The 12482-nt window shown below is 38.3% G+C and overlaps 1 protein-coding gene across 6 annotated transcripts in view; it reads right to left on the reverse strand.

The window, feature by feature from the left end:
• Positions 1-12482, reverse strand: part of LOC107698678 (calcium/calmodulin-dependent protein kinase type II delta 1 chain-like) — a 68947-nt gene that overhangs the window by 40489 nt on the left and 15976 nt on the right. For 5 of the 6 annotated variants that reach the window (XR_001635372.1, XR_001635371.1, XR_001635370.1 and 2 more), the window contains exon 3: positions 2844-2916. Coding sequence is in view for 1 of the 6 variants with exons in the window: in XM_016499762.1 (XP_016355248.1) it covers positions 2844-2870 (27 nt within the window). In the remaining 5 variants the exon portion in view is untranslated. Of the gene's footprint in view, positions 1-2843; positions 2917-9011; positions 9088-12482 lie in introns of those variants that run through there. The other variant, XR_001635369.1, reaches the window with a different exon arrangement.

Below are 12482 nucleotides of genomic sequence, written 5' to 3' on the forward strand. Positions count from 1 at the left end.
GCACATCTGATGCTAAAGGGGTACCCTGAGCGTTAAAAAGTGATAGAGAGGGAGCCTGACCAAATGTCAATATGTGACAAGTTAGGAGTGAGAATGAGTTGCCCTGACATTATGCTAGGGTATGGTGGCCTTGTAAATGATTGGCAGGGAGCTCCATGGCTAACCCACTCTGTAGCAGGTTTTGTTCTGGGTAAGAGATCTCTCAAACCAAAATTGGATCAGCTATTCGCAAAGTGCCATATCTGACCAATAAAGTCAAGGTTTTCTTGCTCCACAATAAAGGTCACTAAACAGTAAAATAATTTTAAAGACAAAATCGTAACGACTATTATAATTATTTTAGGATTGACATATTAATTGTAAAATTATACCCTCAGTTCATTACACATGAGCAATTACAGTTTAAAAATGTATATTAAGCTTTTAGTTTAAATGAATATAAATACAGATAATATGTAATAAAAATAAGCTATATAAAATAAGCTTTTAAAGGACAACTCTTTTCTACTTGCTGGGTTTAAATTCTTCATATTTTTTCTAACAATATATTCACCTTTGGCACAAGAGAGAAGTGAATCATGCTGACGTTCTAGCAATACTTTCTTGCTGTTTCACGGCATGTGATTGTTTGCTACTTATTTAACCAGGAAAACATCCCACTGAGATACAACATCTTTCATGCACACTCGCTCCCATAGTTATTCATGAACTCAGGATCAAAGTTTACAGAGAAAGTTGAGGATCAGTGTCATGGTACAAACAAACATGGAATAGATTGATTTGGTTTTGCTAACTTGAAACCAATCGTACAACCTTAAATTTGTTCAGCTAACACACAAGTCCCTCGAGGGCAACCTTCCTGCGGACATCAGTTCCAACCCTGCTCCAACACACCTCGCTGTTTTTTTCAAGTAACCCTAAAGACTAGACTTGATTAGCTGGTTCAGCTGTGTTTGATTAGGGTTGGAACTAAACTGTGCAGGATGGTAGGCCTTCAGAAGCACCCTGCTGATTCCGAGAGCCAATGCAGCTCCTTTACTACAATATATTTGTAATTGCATGTCGCTTCCACAAGCATCTTTATAAGTATGTGGAGATAGCTGGACAGGCAACACTTAGTTTTCATTTTGCACAAAGCCTTGCTGATGAGGTGTGCCATTGTCACCAATTTTGCAGACTACGACAGCAAAATTATTCACGGGACCAATTGTGGGTGGCCAGAACGAATTTGAATTCTCAGTGTCTTGTCTTTCCAGTCTTGGCAAACTAGAAACTAGTCTTGACTTTGCAAACACCACAGCTAAGAAGTGCTGTTCTTTACAGAGACAGAAGCTACATGTATTATACTCAAGTTTCAGCATCAAATGCCCGAGGCAAGGGAGGAAACTTGAGGACTGCGGAAGCTAATTACAGAGGTGTCAAGATAAAATAAAGAATAGCCGGATGTTGTCCTTTGTTAGAGAAGTGCGCGCAAGAGAGATAATGACAAATTGAGTAGATTTAGAGAGCAGATCTATGATTCCCCTAAGGATAATTTGGTAGTGCATTATTGCAAGTGTTCTTTTGTTGCCCTACATATTAGCATAGTAAAACCTTCCCCATTCCATAAGGTCTGCCCTACATAACTAATAATTTGTCCTCATAATTATACGATATTGCTTTTTGTAAATGGCTGTTACACAATCTTTTTAGGGGGTCTATATAAACCATATATAACTTCAATAAAATTCAGTTACATGACTTTCTGAGAGCAAACCTCCAACAGCTCATTCTTTAAATTGTTGGACAAGTCATAACAAGGTAAGATAGACCTCCTTTTTGCTAACAAGCTTTCAAGTGACATTCCTAAACAGCGAAGGAGAAACACTACATCCACAACTGTATGACGTTTGATTCAAATTTGTCCCTTGGCATGCCTGATAAGGATTTAAAAAACTCTGATTAACATGGAAGAGAATGTATCGCTTGTTGCTTTGTTGTGCCTATGCCAACAACACACTCATGTTGTTCCAAATAACTTGCCACAGCTATTAAATCTCATTTGTGCTTGTTCATATTCAAATATCTGTCTTGTAGCCAGCCTCTATGCGTCAATTTTGCCTATTTATAGAGCATTTTAGACCTTGACAGTCTGTGGTCAATGTACAGACTGTACATTCAAATGGTTTAGAATGACATGAGGGTGAGTAAATGATATTTCAATTTTTGGGTGAACTCTTTCTTTAATAAGAACATATTATTTGAGGGTTGCTAGTAGGAGAGAAATGTAGGCCTATATGACTCTTGCCCTATGAGCTTTGATATTTCAAATTATATTACACAAAACAATATATTTTTAAATATACAGTATATATTACTTACTGTTTTGTATCTATTGTTTTTGTTTTGTTCTGTGTTCTTTTTTATGGTGCATGTCACTGTTCACCATGGTAACTCTATGGCAGCAGCCAATCACTGAGCAGAATTCAGGCTGATGCAAATTCAGGGAAAGATAATAAGAGGAGGGAAAACAATCTCCTGGTTGCACCTGGCTCATTTGATTGGCAAATTAGCACTGACAAGAGCTTGTGGTGGATTTGGTTTAAAGATGGACAGAAAACACCATTCCCACCTAAACCTGTGTAGGCTTCATTTTTTTAATTTATACCACTGATCACTTGATTCCCATCTCCAAGACAAACATAGACTTCATATGTTACTAAGCACTTGTATAATCATAAATTATTTGAATTGCAATATCATAAGCCATTTGTAGCCCTTAAAGGCCACACAAGATACTGGATCTGTATAAGAGGACAAAGAAGTAGGACTTGGTGTTTAAGACCCTCTGCGTCTCTACTCACCTTAAGGTCACGATGGACCACTCCCATCTGGTGGCAGTGGAGAACAGCCTCAAGGATCTGCTGAATGCAATGACTGCATGCAAACACCAGGCGGTGTGGGTTAGTGACAAGCACACACTCACTATCTGTGCACAGCATTGAGAGTAAGGGAGCATTGGCTTAGAGGTGATGAACATGACCCAAATGGTCTTCTCATTAATTAAAGTCTCAGTGTTGCATGATTATGAGTGACACTTTGAAGTAGGGCTGGGTGATATTTTCAAAAGTACATCAACTATTGAAAAAAATACAGTGTACTGTAAAATCCTAGTAAAAATAATAAAGGTATTTATTTCTATGTATGGAATATTAATACAGTATTTCCCAACTTGGAGGCACACCAACAGACATTTTGGATGTCTCTCTTTTTTAACCTATCCATTTCAGGTCTTGGAGTCTCTACTAATAAGTTAATGAGTTCAATCAAGTGTGTTTGATTGGGTAGTGTGTGGTGGTGTGCTTCCAGGAACAGGGTTGGGTAACTGCATTAACAACAGTATTTATCTACATACATCTTTTATTAAACATGGAAATGGTTTAATTCTTTGAAGAGGACAGTTCAACAGAACTGATTCACTGACTCAAAACAACAATTGACCCTTTGCAAAGAGCTTGATTGACAGGAGATCTGACCAATCATAACACCAAATCTTCTATTTTGTCCGAAACACAAATCCGACAGGAGAGTCCAGTGCATCCAGGACGTATTCACAGGGCTTCACATTTTCCACATTTTATGTTACAGCCTTATTCCAAAATGGATTAAATTAATAATTTTACCCAATTCTACAAACCATACCCCATAATGACAATGTGAAAGCTTTCTTGAAATCTTTGCAAATTTATATGTATATAAAAATAAAAATAAATCACATGTACATAAGTATTCACAGCCTTTGCTCAGTACTTTGTTGAAGCACCTTTGGCAACAATTACAGCCTCAAGTCTTTTTTAGTTTGATGCTACAAGCTTGGCAAACCTATTTTTGGGAAGTTTCTCCCATTCTTCTTTGCAGGACCTCTCAAGCTCCATCAGGTTGGACGGGGAGCGTCAGTGCACAGCCATTTTCAGATCTCTCCAGAGATTTTCAATCAGGTTAAAGTCTGGGCTCTGGCTGGGCCACTCAAGGACATTCACAGAGTTGTACAGTAGCCATGCCTTTGTTATCTTGGCTGTGTGCTTAGGGTGGTTGTCCTTTTGGAAGATGAACCTTGTGCCAATGTGAAAAAGTGAAGTGCTGTGAATACTTTCCGAATGCACTGTAGATTAACTTAAACTTGAAAAATAGTTTGTATTGAGTATGTCTTTCCGCGGTTGAAATAAAATACTTTCTGATGTTAATTTATGTTTATTTTGTGCTTTAAGTAAATATGAAAAGATGATCGGTTCACGTGCCACTTGAACTGAGGCAATATAGTGATCTGTCACGACACATTAAAGAGCCACAAAATGGTATTTATTGTTTGAATTTCTTTAAAAAAAAATTTGAAAGCCGAGACCTTGTTTCATACCAGAAATGTACATTTTGCTTTGTCTTGTCTGTTGGTGTGTTGTCAGTTTCCTCTTTGCTCCGCTACATTTTTCACTGTGTGAGAACATGAGGTGTAGTGTGAGAGTGGCATGGTTTGTCGGACATAGCAACAGTAACTAAGAAGGGCAGTTTTAGGAAGGGTCAACTGGTTTGTAAATCAAAGAAGGGGATATTAGGGTATTAGCAGTATTTATTTTGTCATATTTAAATGGCCAGATAAAAGCCCATAAAGATCCAGTCATGCATTCCCTGCTTTGTTTAGACTTAAATGTTGATTCTTCTCTGTTCTTTTTTATGTTAATCCTTTGTAGTTTCACTTGTAGTTTGGTTCCCCTTTATCGTCTCCCCAGGTGTATATTTTCTATATATATACTTGATATTGAATATCTGATATTCAAACAAAACATTAACAAAAATCATGATTAGGCTATCTAGTAAATACATATTCTTATTGTATTCTTATTGAGTATAAGTTTGGAAAAAAAATTTTGGATAACCTATTGCTTATATTTGGAAAATGAATGACGATGGTTTAGCACACTACAGAAAGCACAAAGAGTCTGACCTGACGGCCGTCTCTTTACTCCTCCCCCGCCTGCAACTGGCAGATCTTGCCAGCCGGTAGCAGGCTAGTATAGTTCATCTCGAACAAGCCTAATGAAAAAAAAAACATCACATGACCCTGACAGTCATATTGATCTGTTCAAAATGTATATTTCAAATGCACTGAGAGTTGCTTTGGATAAATACATCTGTCGGTTATATAAATGTTAAAATTTGCTATATATATATATATATATATATGTATATATATACATATATATATATATATATATATAGCAAATTTTAACATTTATATAACCGACAGATGTATTTATCCAAAGCAACTCTCAGTGCATTTGAAATATACATTTTGAACAGATCAATATGACTGTCAGGGTCATGTGATGTTTTTTTTTTCATTAGGCTTGTTCGAGATGAACTATACTAGCCTGCTACCGGCTGGCAAGATCTGCCAGTTGCAGGCGGGGGAGGAGTAAAGAGACGGCCGTCAGGTCAGACTCTTTGTGCTTTCTGTAGTGTGCTAAACCATCGTCATTCATTTTCCAAATATAAGCAATAGGTTATCCAAAATTTTTTTTCCAAACTTATACTCAATAAGAATACAATAAGAATATGTATTTACTAGATAGCCTAATCATGATTTTTGTTAATGTTTTGTTTGAATATCAGATATTCAATATCAAGATTAAATTTAAAGGTTAAATACAGGAACTTGTCTAAGGCTGGCTGCACACTAGACGATTTTCAAATCTTAACCGATTTTAAAACCATGGGAGACCACAGACATGAAGACAGTTTCAACAGATTTTTAACCTTATAATCCTCTAAATGCACACACTAGATGATTCAACGAGACCGCGAGACCACACACTTGATGACTATAGGAATGATTTCACAGTGACACGAGATCTCATGGAGATTTGCAAGATCAAACGTGACTAGAGAAGAAAACCAAATGGATAACAATCATCGTTGTCAGCTGGCTCTCCTGGCGCGCATTCTGTTTCACAGTGAAAAACAAAGTATAGAAAAGAATACGGGTGATATATTCTGCTTTCATGGCATGTTGTGGCTGCCAAGCTTCAGCTATAGAAGCACGCAACATCCGGTAGGTGACGCTTGCTTGCTCTCATTGGCTATCGTGGGTATCATGTCAGAGGCAGCCCGATCAAGAGTCAAGTAGCAAGTTTTGAGTTCGGGGACGCTCCGTCTCAATCGGGAGCAGTTAAATAATCATTATGACACCACACAATAGAGGATTTTTGGGACAAAAAAATATCGCTTGCGACAAGCTGTAAATCGGGCCACACCCCCCGATCGTTCAGGGGTGCAAATCGGCCTTAAAATCCTCTAGTGTGCGGCCAGCTTAAGAAAAAACACGCAACACACCTCGTCCTTGTCATCACAGAATCTGACCAATGAGAATAAAGTGTGTTGTCATCAAGGGTTTTTCAGCCATTTTGAGCAACTGCAGTGCCTGACCTAGGCGGCTGGTCTTGTTTTGCTCTTGCGGTACTTTGATGGCACATGTGATTGTAAGGCAGCTGCAGCGCCAATCAAAGTCGGACAAATTTTCCAACCACAACGTATTGCTTTTGTCAGGTGGCAGCCAATCTTTGTGTGCCACATGAAGTTGATCAAGCCTATTGTGTTCACTTTCTGTTTGCTAATTTTCTTTTGACTCAGTTTTCCATGTGTTTCATTGGTTCATCTCATTCACCTGTCCCTTGTTAATCAACTCATTAGTCCCCTCGTTTAGTTCTGGTATAAGTACTCCCTGTTTTGTTCAGCTCATTGTACTGCCTCATCAGTGTACACAATGTCTTGCGAAAGTACCCTTCATTTTTTTCACGTTTTGTTATATTGCTGCCTTATGCTAAACTGCTTTAAATATTTTTTTTTCACATCAATCTATACTCCATACACCATAATGGTAGCGCAAAAAAAAGGTTTTTAACATCTTCGCAAATTTATTAAAAATAAAAAACTTAAATGATTCCATTGCGTAAGTATTCATAACATGTCCCTTATCAGGGACAGTTAAAATTGAGCTCAGGAGCATTCATATTGCTTGTAGATGTCACTACACTTCGAGTGAAGTTAACCTGTGGCAAATTCAATTGAATGGATATGATCTGGAAAGGCACACACATCTTAATAAAAGGTCTAACAGCTGATAATGCATATCAGAGCAAAAACCAAGCCCTGAGGTCAAAATAACTGCCTGTAGAGCTCAGAGACAGGATTGCGTCAAACCACACATCTGGGGAGGAGTTCAGAAAAAAATTCTACTTCACTGAAGGTTCACAGAAGCATGTAGTCTCTGTTACCCTTAATGGAAGATGTTTGAAACAACCAGGACTCTTCCTAGAACTGGCCTCCTGGCTAAACTGAGCAATTGATGGAGAAGGGCTTTGGTTGGTGTGGTGACCAAGAACCTGATGGTCACTCTAGTTGAGCTCCATGATCATATGTGGAGATGGGAAAAACCTACAGAAGGACAAACACCACTGCAACACTCCATCGATTTGGGCTTTATGGCGGTGTGGCAAGACTCAATCCTCTCCTCGGTGAAGACACATGAAAACACACTTAGAATTTGCAAAAAAGCAACTAAATGACCCTCAGACTGTGAGAAATAATATTCTCTGGTCTGATGACCGCAATTCCAAGCATCATGTTTGAAGGAAACCAACTCTGCTCATCACCTGCAGAGTACCATCCCAAAAGTAAAGTGTGCTGGTAGCAGCCTCATGCTGAGGGACTGTTTTTCAGCGGCAGGGACTGAGGAACTCGTCAGAGTAGAAGAAAAGCTCAATGTACCAAAATATTGAGATAGCCTTAATGAAAACCCAGTCCAGAGCATTCAGAACCTCAGACTGGGCAAAAGTTTTACCTTCCAACAGGACAATGGACCTAAGCACACAGCAAGGTGGCTTATAGACAACTCTGTGAATGTCCTTGAGTGGCCCAGCCTGAGCTTGAACCCAGTCAAATATTTCTGGAGAAACCTGAAAATGTGTATCTGCCCCCATCCAACCTGACAGAGCTTGAGAGGTGAAAAGGTGAGGTGAAGAATGGCATATAATTGCCAAATGCTGATAAGCAAAGCTTGTCGCATCAAACAAAAAAGACTTGAGACTGTAAAGGTGCTTCAGCTAAATATTTAGTTAAGGGTATGAATACCATATGTACTTATTTCAGTCTTTTTATTTTTAACAAATTTACGAAGCTGTGTTTTTGCTTTGTCAATATGGTGTATGGAGTGTAGATTGATGTGGGAAAAAAAGTACATTTAGGCAGTTTAACATAAGGCAGCAACATAACAAAACGTGAAAAAAATCAAGGGGTATGAATACTTTCGCAAGGCACTGTATGTAAGTTGTGCTTTCTCCTGTCTTCTTTGTTATACATTTTGTGGATTATCTAGTAAAGACTGAGTATGAACTTCATTTGCCTTCATCGTGTTTATCTGAACATCCAAACTGTGACACTGACTAGATGCTTTATTGCCCAGCCCTACTGTGAAGTAATAAACTTTTGTTTTGAAATATTTGTATGCTATCAAATATAGTTATATATTAGTTAATGTATATATACATTGCCCATCCATTGTCATCATTACCTCTCTTGCCTTGCTCTACAAATCTCAATCCAGAAGTGGTGTTTGCTTGGGTGACTGTGTGCTTGACCCACTAAAATCACTGAGTTATGGGTTCTGATACCCGTTTTGCATTTCAATCAAAAAGGGCACAGTCACCATCAACACATAAAAAAGACAGTCATATAGAGTCAAACGCACAGCCCCGACTATGCACATTTCCGAGGTGCTACATGCACGATCTTTGCTCTGAGGTCATCATTTGTGTTATTACCCCTCAGTCCACTGCCACACACATATCTTGGTGAATAGTTGTGTTTTGAGGGTCCAGGTTGGGGTGAGCAGAGGAGGCTTCCACAATGGGAACCCACAGTTTATTGTTTGTTTAAAGAACATTGCCAGCAGGTTGGAGGCTTAAGCCTGTTATACTAACCTTCAAGTCTCGATGTACAATGCCATTTAGGTGACAATGATTAACACTCTCTAGAATCTGCTGTATGCAATGACTGTGAGAAAGAAAGACACAGCAAGGAAGCCAAAGAAGAGAGATTGAACAGTTCAGCAAGCACAGTCAGAAAGTAAATGCAGCTGGCAAACAAACAATGCAACCAGACAGCGAATTTAAATACTGTACTCCAGTGAGTACTAGGCTGTTGAAAACAGTGTAATTTTTGTTATAATTCTAAACAAAGATAGATTTAAATCAATATTTCACCCAGAAATGAAAATTTTGTCAGTTTTAGCTTAACCTCATATTGTAGCAAATCCCTGTTGACTTTCTTATTTATTTCTGTCTTCTGTGAAACAAAAAGGAGAAGTGTGTGTGTGTTGGGGTCATTATACACTGTATAATGTCTTATACAGTGGCAGGAAAAAGTTTCAGAGAACCCTTTGAAAATATGTGGATTTCTGCATTGATTACTCATAAAAAATTGGTCATCATGCAGATGAAATTGGGAAGTATGGGTTGCATAGGTACCCTGCCCTTTAAAAAAGGGCATGCAAAGCCTCTTTACTGACAAATCTGTTCTTCTCAAGAAGATAAATGGGTGTCAAACTCAGCTCGGGGAGTTAAGCTCCATCCTGCGCCAACACACTCACCTTTATTTTACAGCTGGGCAAGCTGGGCAAACACTGCGAGTTTTGCCTGATTTTGAGCCAAGTCATACTACTCTTTTTTTGAGTCAGGCTGAATTTCAGCTTTGTGTACAGGGGGTAACAAGAGGAGATTATCCTTTCCCGACCGGATTAATTTCTGACATGTCAGAAATTTTGGTCATCCCTCATGAGAGTATCGCACAGTTGAAGCAGAGCTATGAACCGACTGCCCTAAACTCAGTGTTTTTACCCTCACTTCTCCTGCGTGAAAACAGGAATAAAACCATGGCAACATGGCGTGCAGTACGGATGGAAGCGATGGAGGCTACACCGTTCTGGGTTCAGGGGGTCCCACATGTTTGTTTTGCACATATAGTGTGAGCACATAAATCCTGAGCTTTGGCTTGACATTGCATGCAATTTACTCATACAGTGAGAGTTGGTATTTAACAAAAATGCTGCTGAAATCGCACAGTGTATGTCCAGCTTAATTCTGAAGACCCTGATTAGTTGGTTCAGGTGTGTTTAATTAGAGTTGGAGCTAAACTCTGCAGGGCTGTGGCTCTCCAGGAAGTGAGTTTGACATCCCTTACTGTGAACATGCCTTGATCCCAAAAGCTTTCACAAAAGGGATTACAGAGATGCACAAAAGAAGGAAAATGTTACAAAAAGCATTGCTAAAGGTGAGTGTTGAATACACGGTAAGATACTGTGTCTACAAACATGGGAAATTTCAGACAATTGTTACTCTCCCTAGGAGCGGGCATCCTGCAAAGATCACTTTAAGAGCACAACGGCCAATTCTGAAAGAACCACAAGATAAAATGAAAAGACCTCCAGAAAACTCTGGAAGTCAAAACTCATGTGCCCACTATCAGAGAAAAAAAGCACTGAATATTGTTCATCTAAGGACAACACGCTGGAAACCACTGCTGCCAAAAATACTGAGGCATGTGTTGTGTTTTCCCAAGACCAATTGGATGTTCCATTGTGCTTCTGGGTAGTGTTGCTTTCGTCAACGAAAATTATGACTAAATATCGTCGTCAACGAACCTTTATCACGTGACGAAAACGAGACGAGATGCAACGTAAATGCTGGTCATGTGACGATGACTATAATTAAATGTATAATGCAATATTGTTGACGAATAAAAACGAGACTAAATGTGGTTTACAAAATAAAAACTATGCTAAAATGTCTCTTCATTTTCGTTGACCAAAACGAGACGAAACGAAATGTTATAACGTTATTTCATCTCGTTTAGTCGCATCATTATTATTATTATTTTGCAGTATTTCTGTTTCCTGTGTCTCACTTCAGGGGCTGCATCAGGTCGCACTGCGCAGATGCAGGCGACGTCACTTCCTCAAGCCCCACTCGCGGCATTATTTAGAGCAGTGTTTCCCAACCCGGGGTGTTGAGAGCAGGGGTGCAGTGTAAAAAATCTTTTTTTAATATTTTTAAATTGCTAAAATGTTCAAAAAAGCATATATTATATAATATCAATTTCTAATGTCGCCAATATTAGAGTAAAAGTAAAATTAAAACAGGCCGCCAAAAACAACACTACTTCTGGGAACATTTTCTGTAAACAGTTGAGAATTTTTTTTTATTATTCAAAGGAAAAATGGCACTGCACATCCACACCAAAACCTCAACCCAATTGGCAAGAATGGCTGAAGGAACATCATTATTTAGTGCTGCTTTACTGCCTCAAGGCCTGGACTGTGCATGATTACTATGTATTACTCCATAAAATGTGAAAAGTACTACTTGTTGTGTTATAAGTTTTATTAGATTGTGTTTGTCTATAATTTTGAGTTAGATTAAACAGCCCAAAAATCCAGATGTTTTCGAATTATTTAAAACTTATTCGTGTCACTGTATGAGCTCGCATGAATGGCCAAAAAGAATGGAGGAGTAAAAAACCACCTTGGTGATTGTATTATTTCAGATGAACTGGGATATTGAGTCATCTGGACTACATTTATGATACTTCTATGATGCATTTGTGTCCTTTTTGCAGCTTGAATGCTTCAATCTTTGTTCACTGTAAATTCACAGAAAAGAACACCGAAAAAAAATTAATTTCTCATTCTGTGTTACATAGAAGAGTCAAATGGGGTTGGAATGATGTATGGGTGTGTAAAGGATCACCATTTTAATTTCTGGGTGAACTATTCTTTTAAAAATAATAATAAAAATATCACAGAACCACACAAAAAGACAAGCTTAAACAACCCAAATTTAGAAAGAAAGAAAAGAAAAGAAAACAAAAAACCTACAGACAGACATTGCAAGTACAAATACATCGGAAGACATATTGAAGTGCAGACACTTTTTTTTTTTTTTTTACATTTCTTCTCACAGTTGGGTTTAAATGCTAGAAAACGTTTATTTATGATACATGAGCAATATTACGAAATTTGCTCATTCACTGGTTCTATGATAAGGTTACAGATGTGATTGCCCCCATAACTGACTGAGAAAAATAACCATATTATGCACACACAGACAGTGATGATAAAATATGGTTCTTCTGTTTTGTGAATTACGAGACTTGCACTTTACATTTTTTAAGTGATTGGTATGAGTGGAATGTTCTGGCTTTTTTGTAAGTTAAGCTCTTACCACAGAAAATAGTTTGACTTTATGGTCAGTTTGTAAAAATAAGCTAAAAACGTGTTTACAATATAGACAATATGCACTTACAATGGAGGTCTATAGGGCAAGGTTCCCTTTCATGGGAACTTCGAACTGCGTCCTCTAGGGGTCGCTATGGGGAACGCCTCGTCGTGACCCGTG

The sequence above is a fragment of the Sinocyclocheilus anshuiensis genome, unplaced genomic scaffold (assembly GCF_001515605.1).
Source record: "Sinocyclocheilus anshuiensis isolate Anshui unplaced genomic scaffold, SAMN03320099.WGS_v1.1 scaffold126, whole genome shotgun sequence".
Classification (NCBI taxonomy): domain Eukaryota; kingdom Metazoa; phylum Chordata; class Actinopteri; order Cypriniformes; family Cyprinidae; genus Sinocyclocheilus; species Sinocyclocheilus anshuiensis.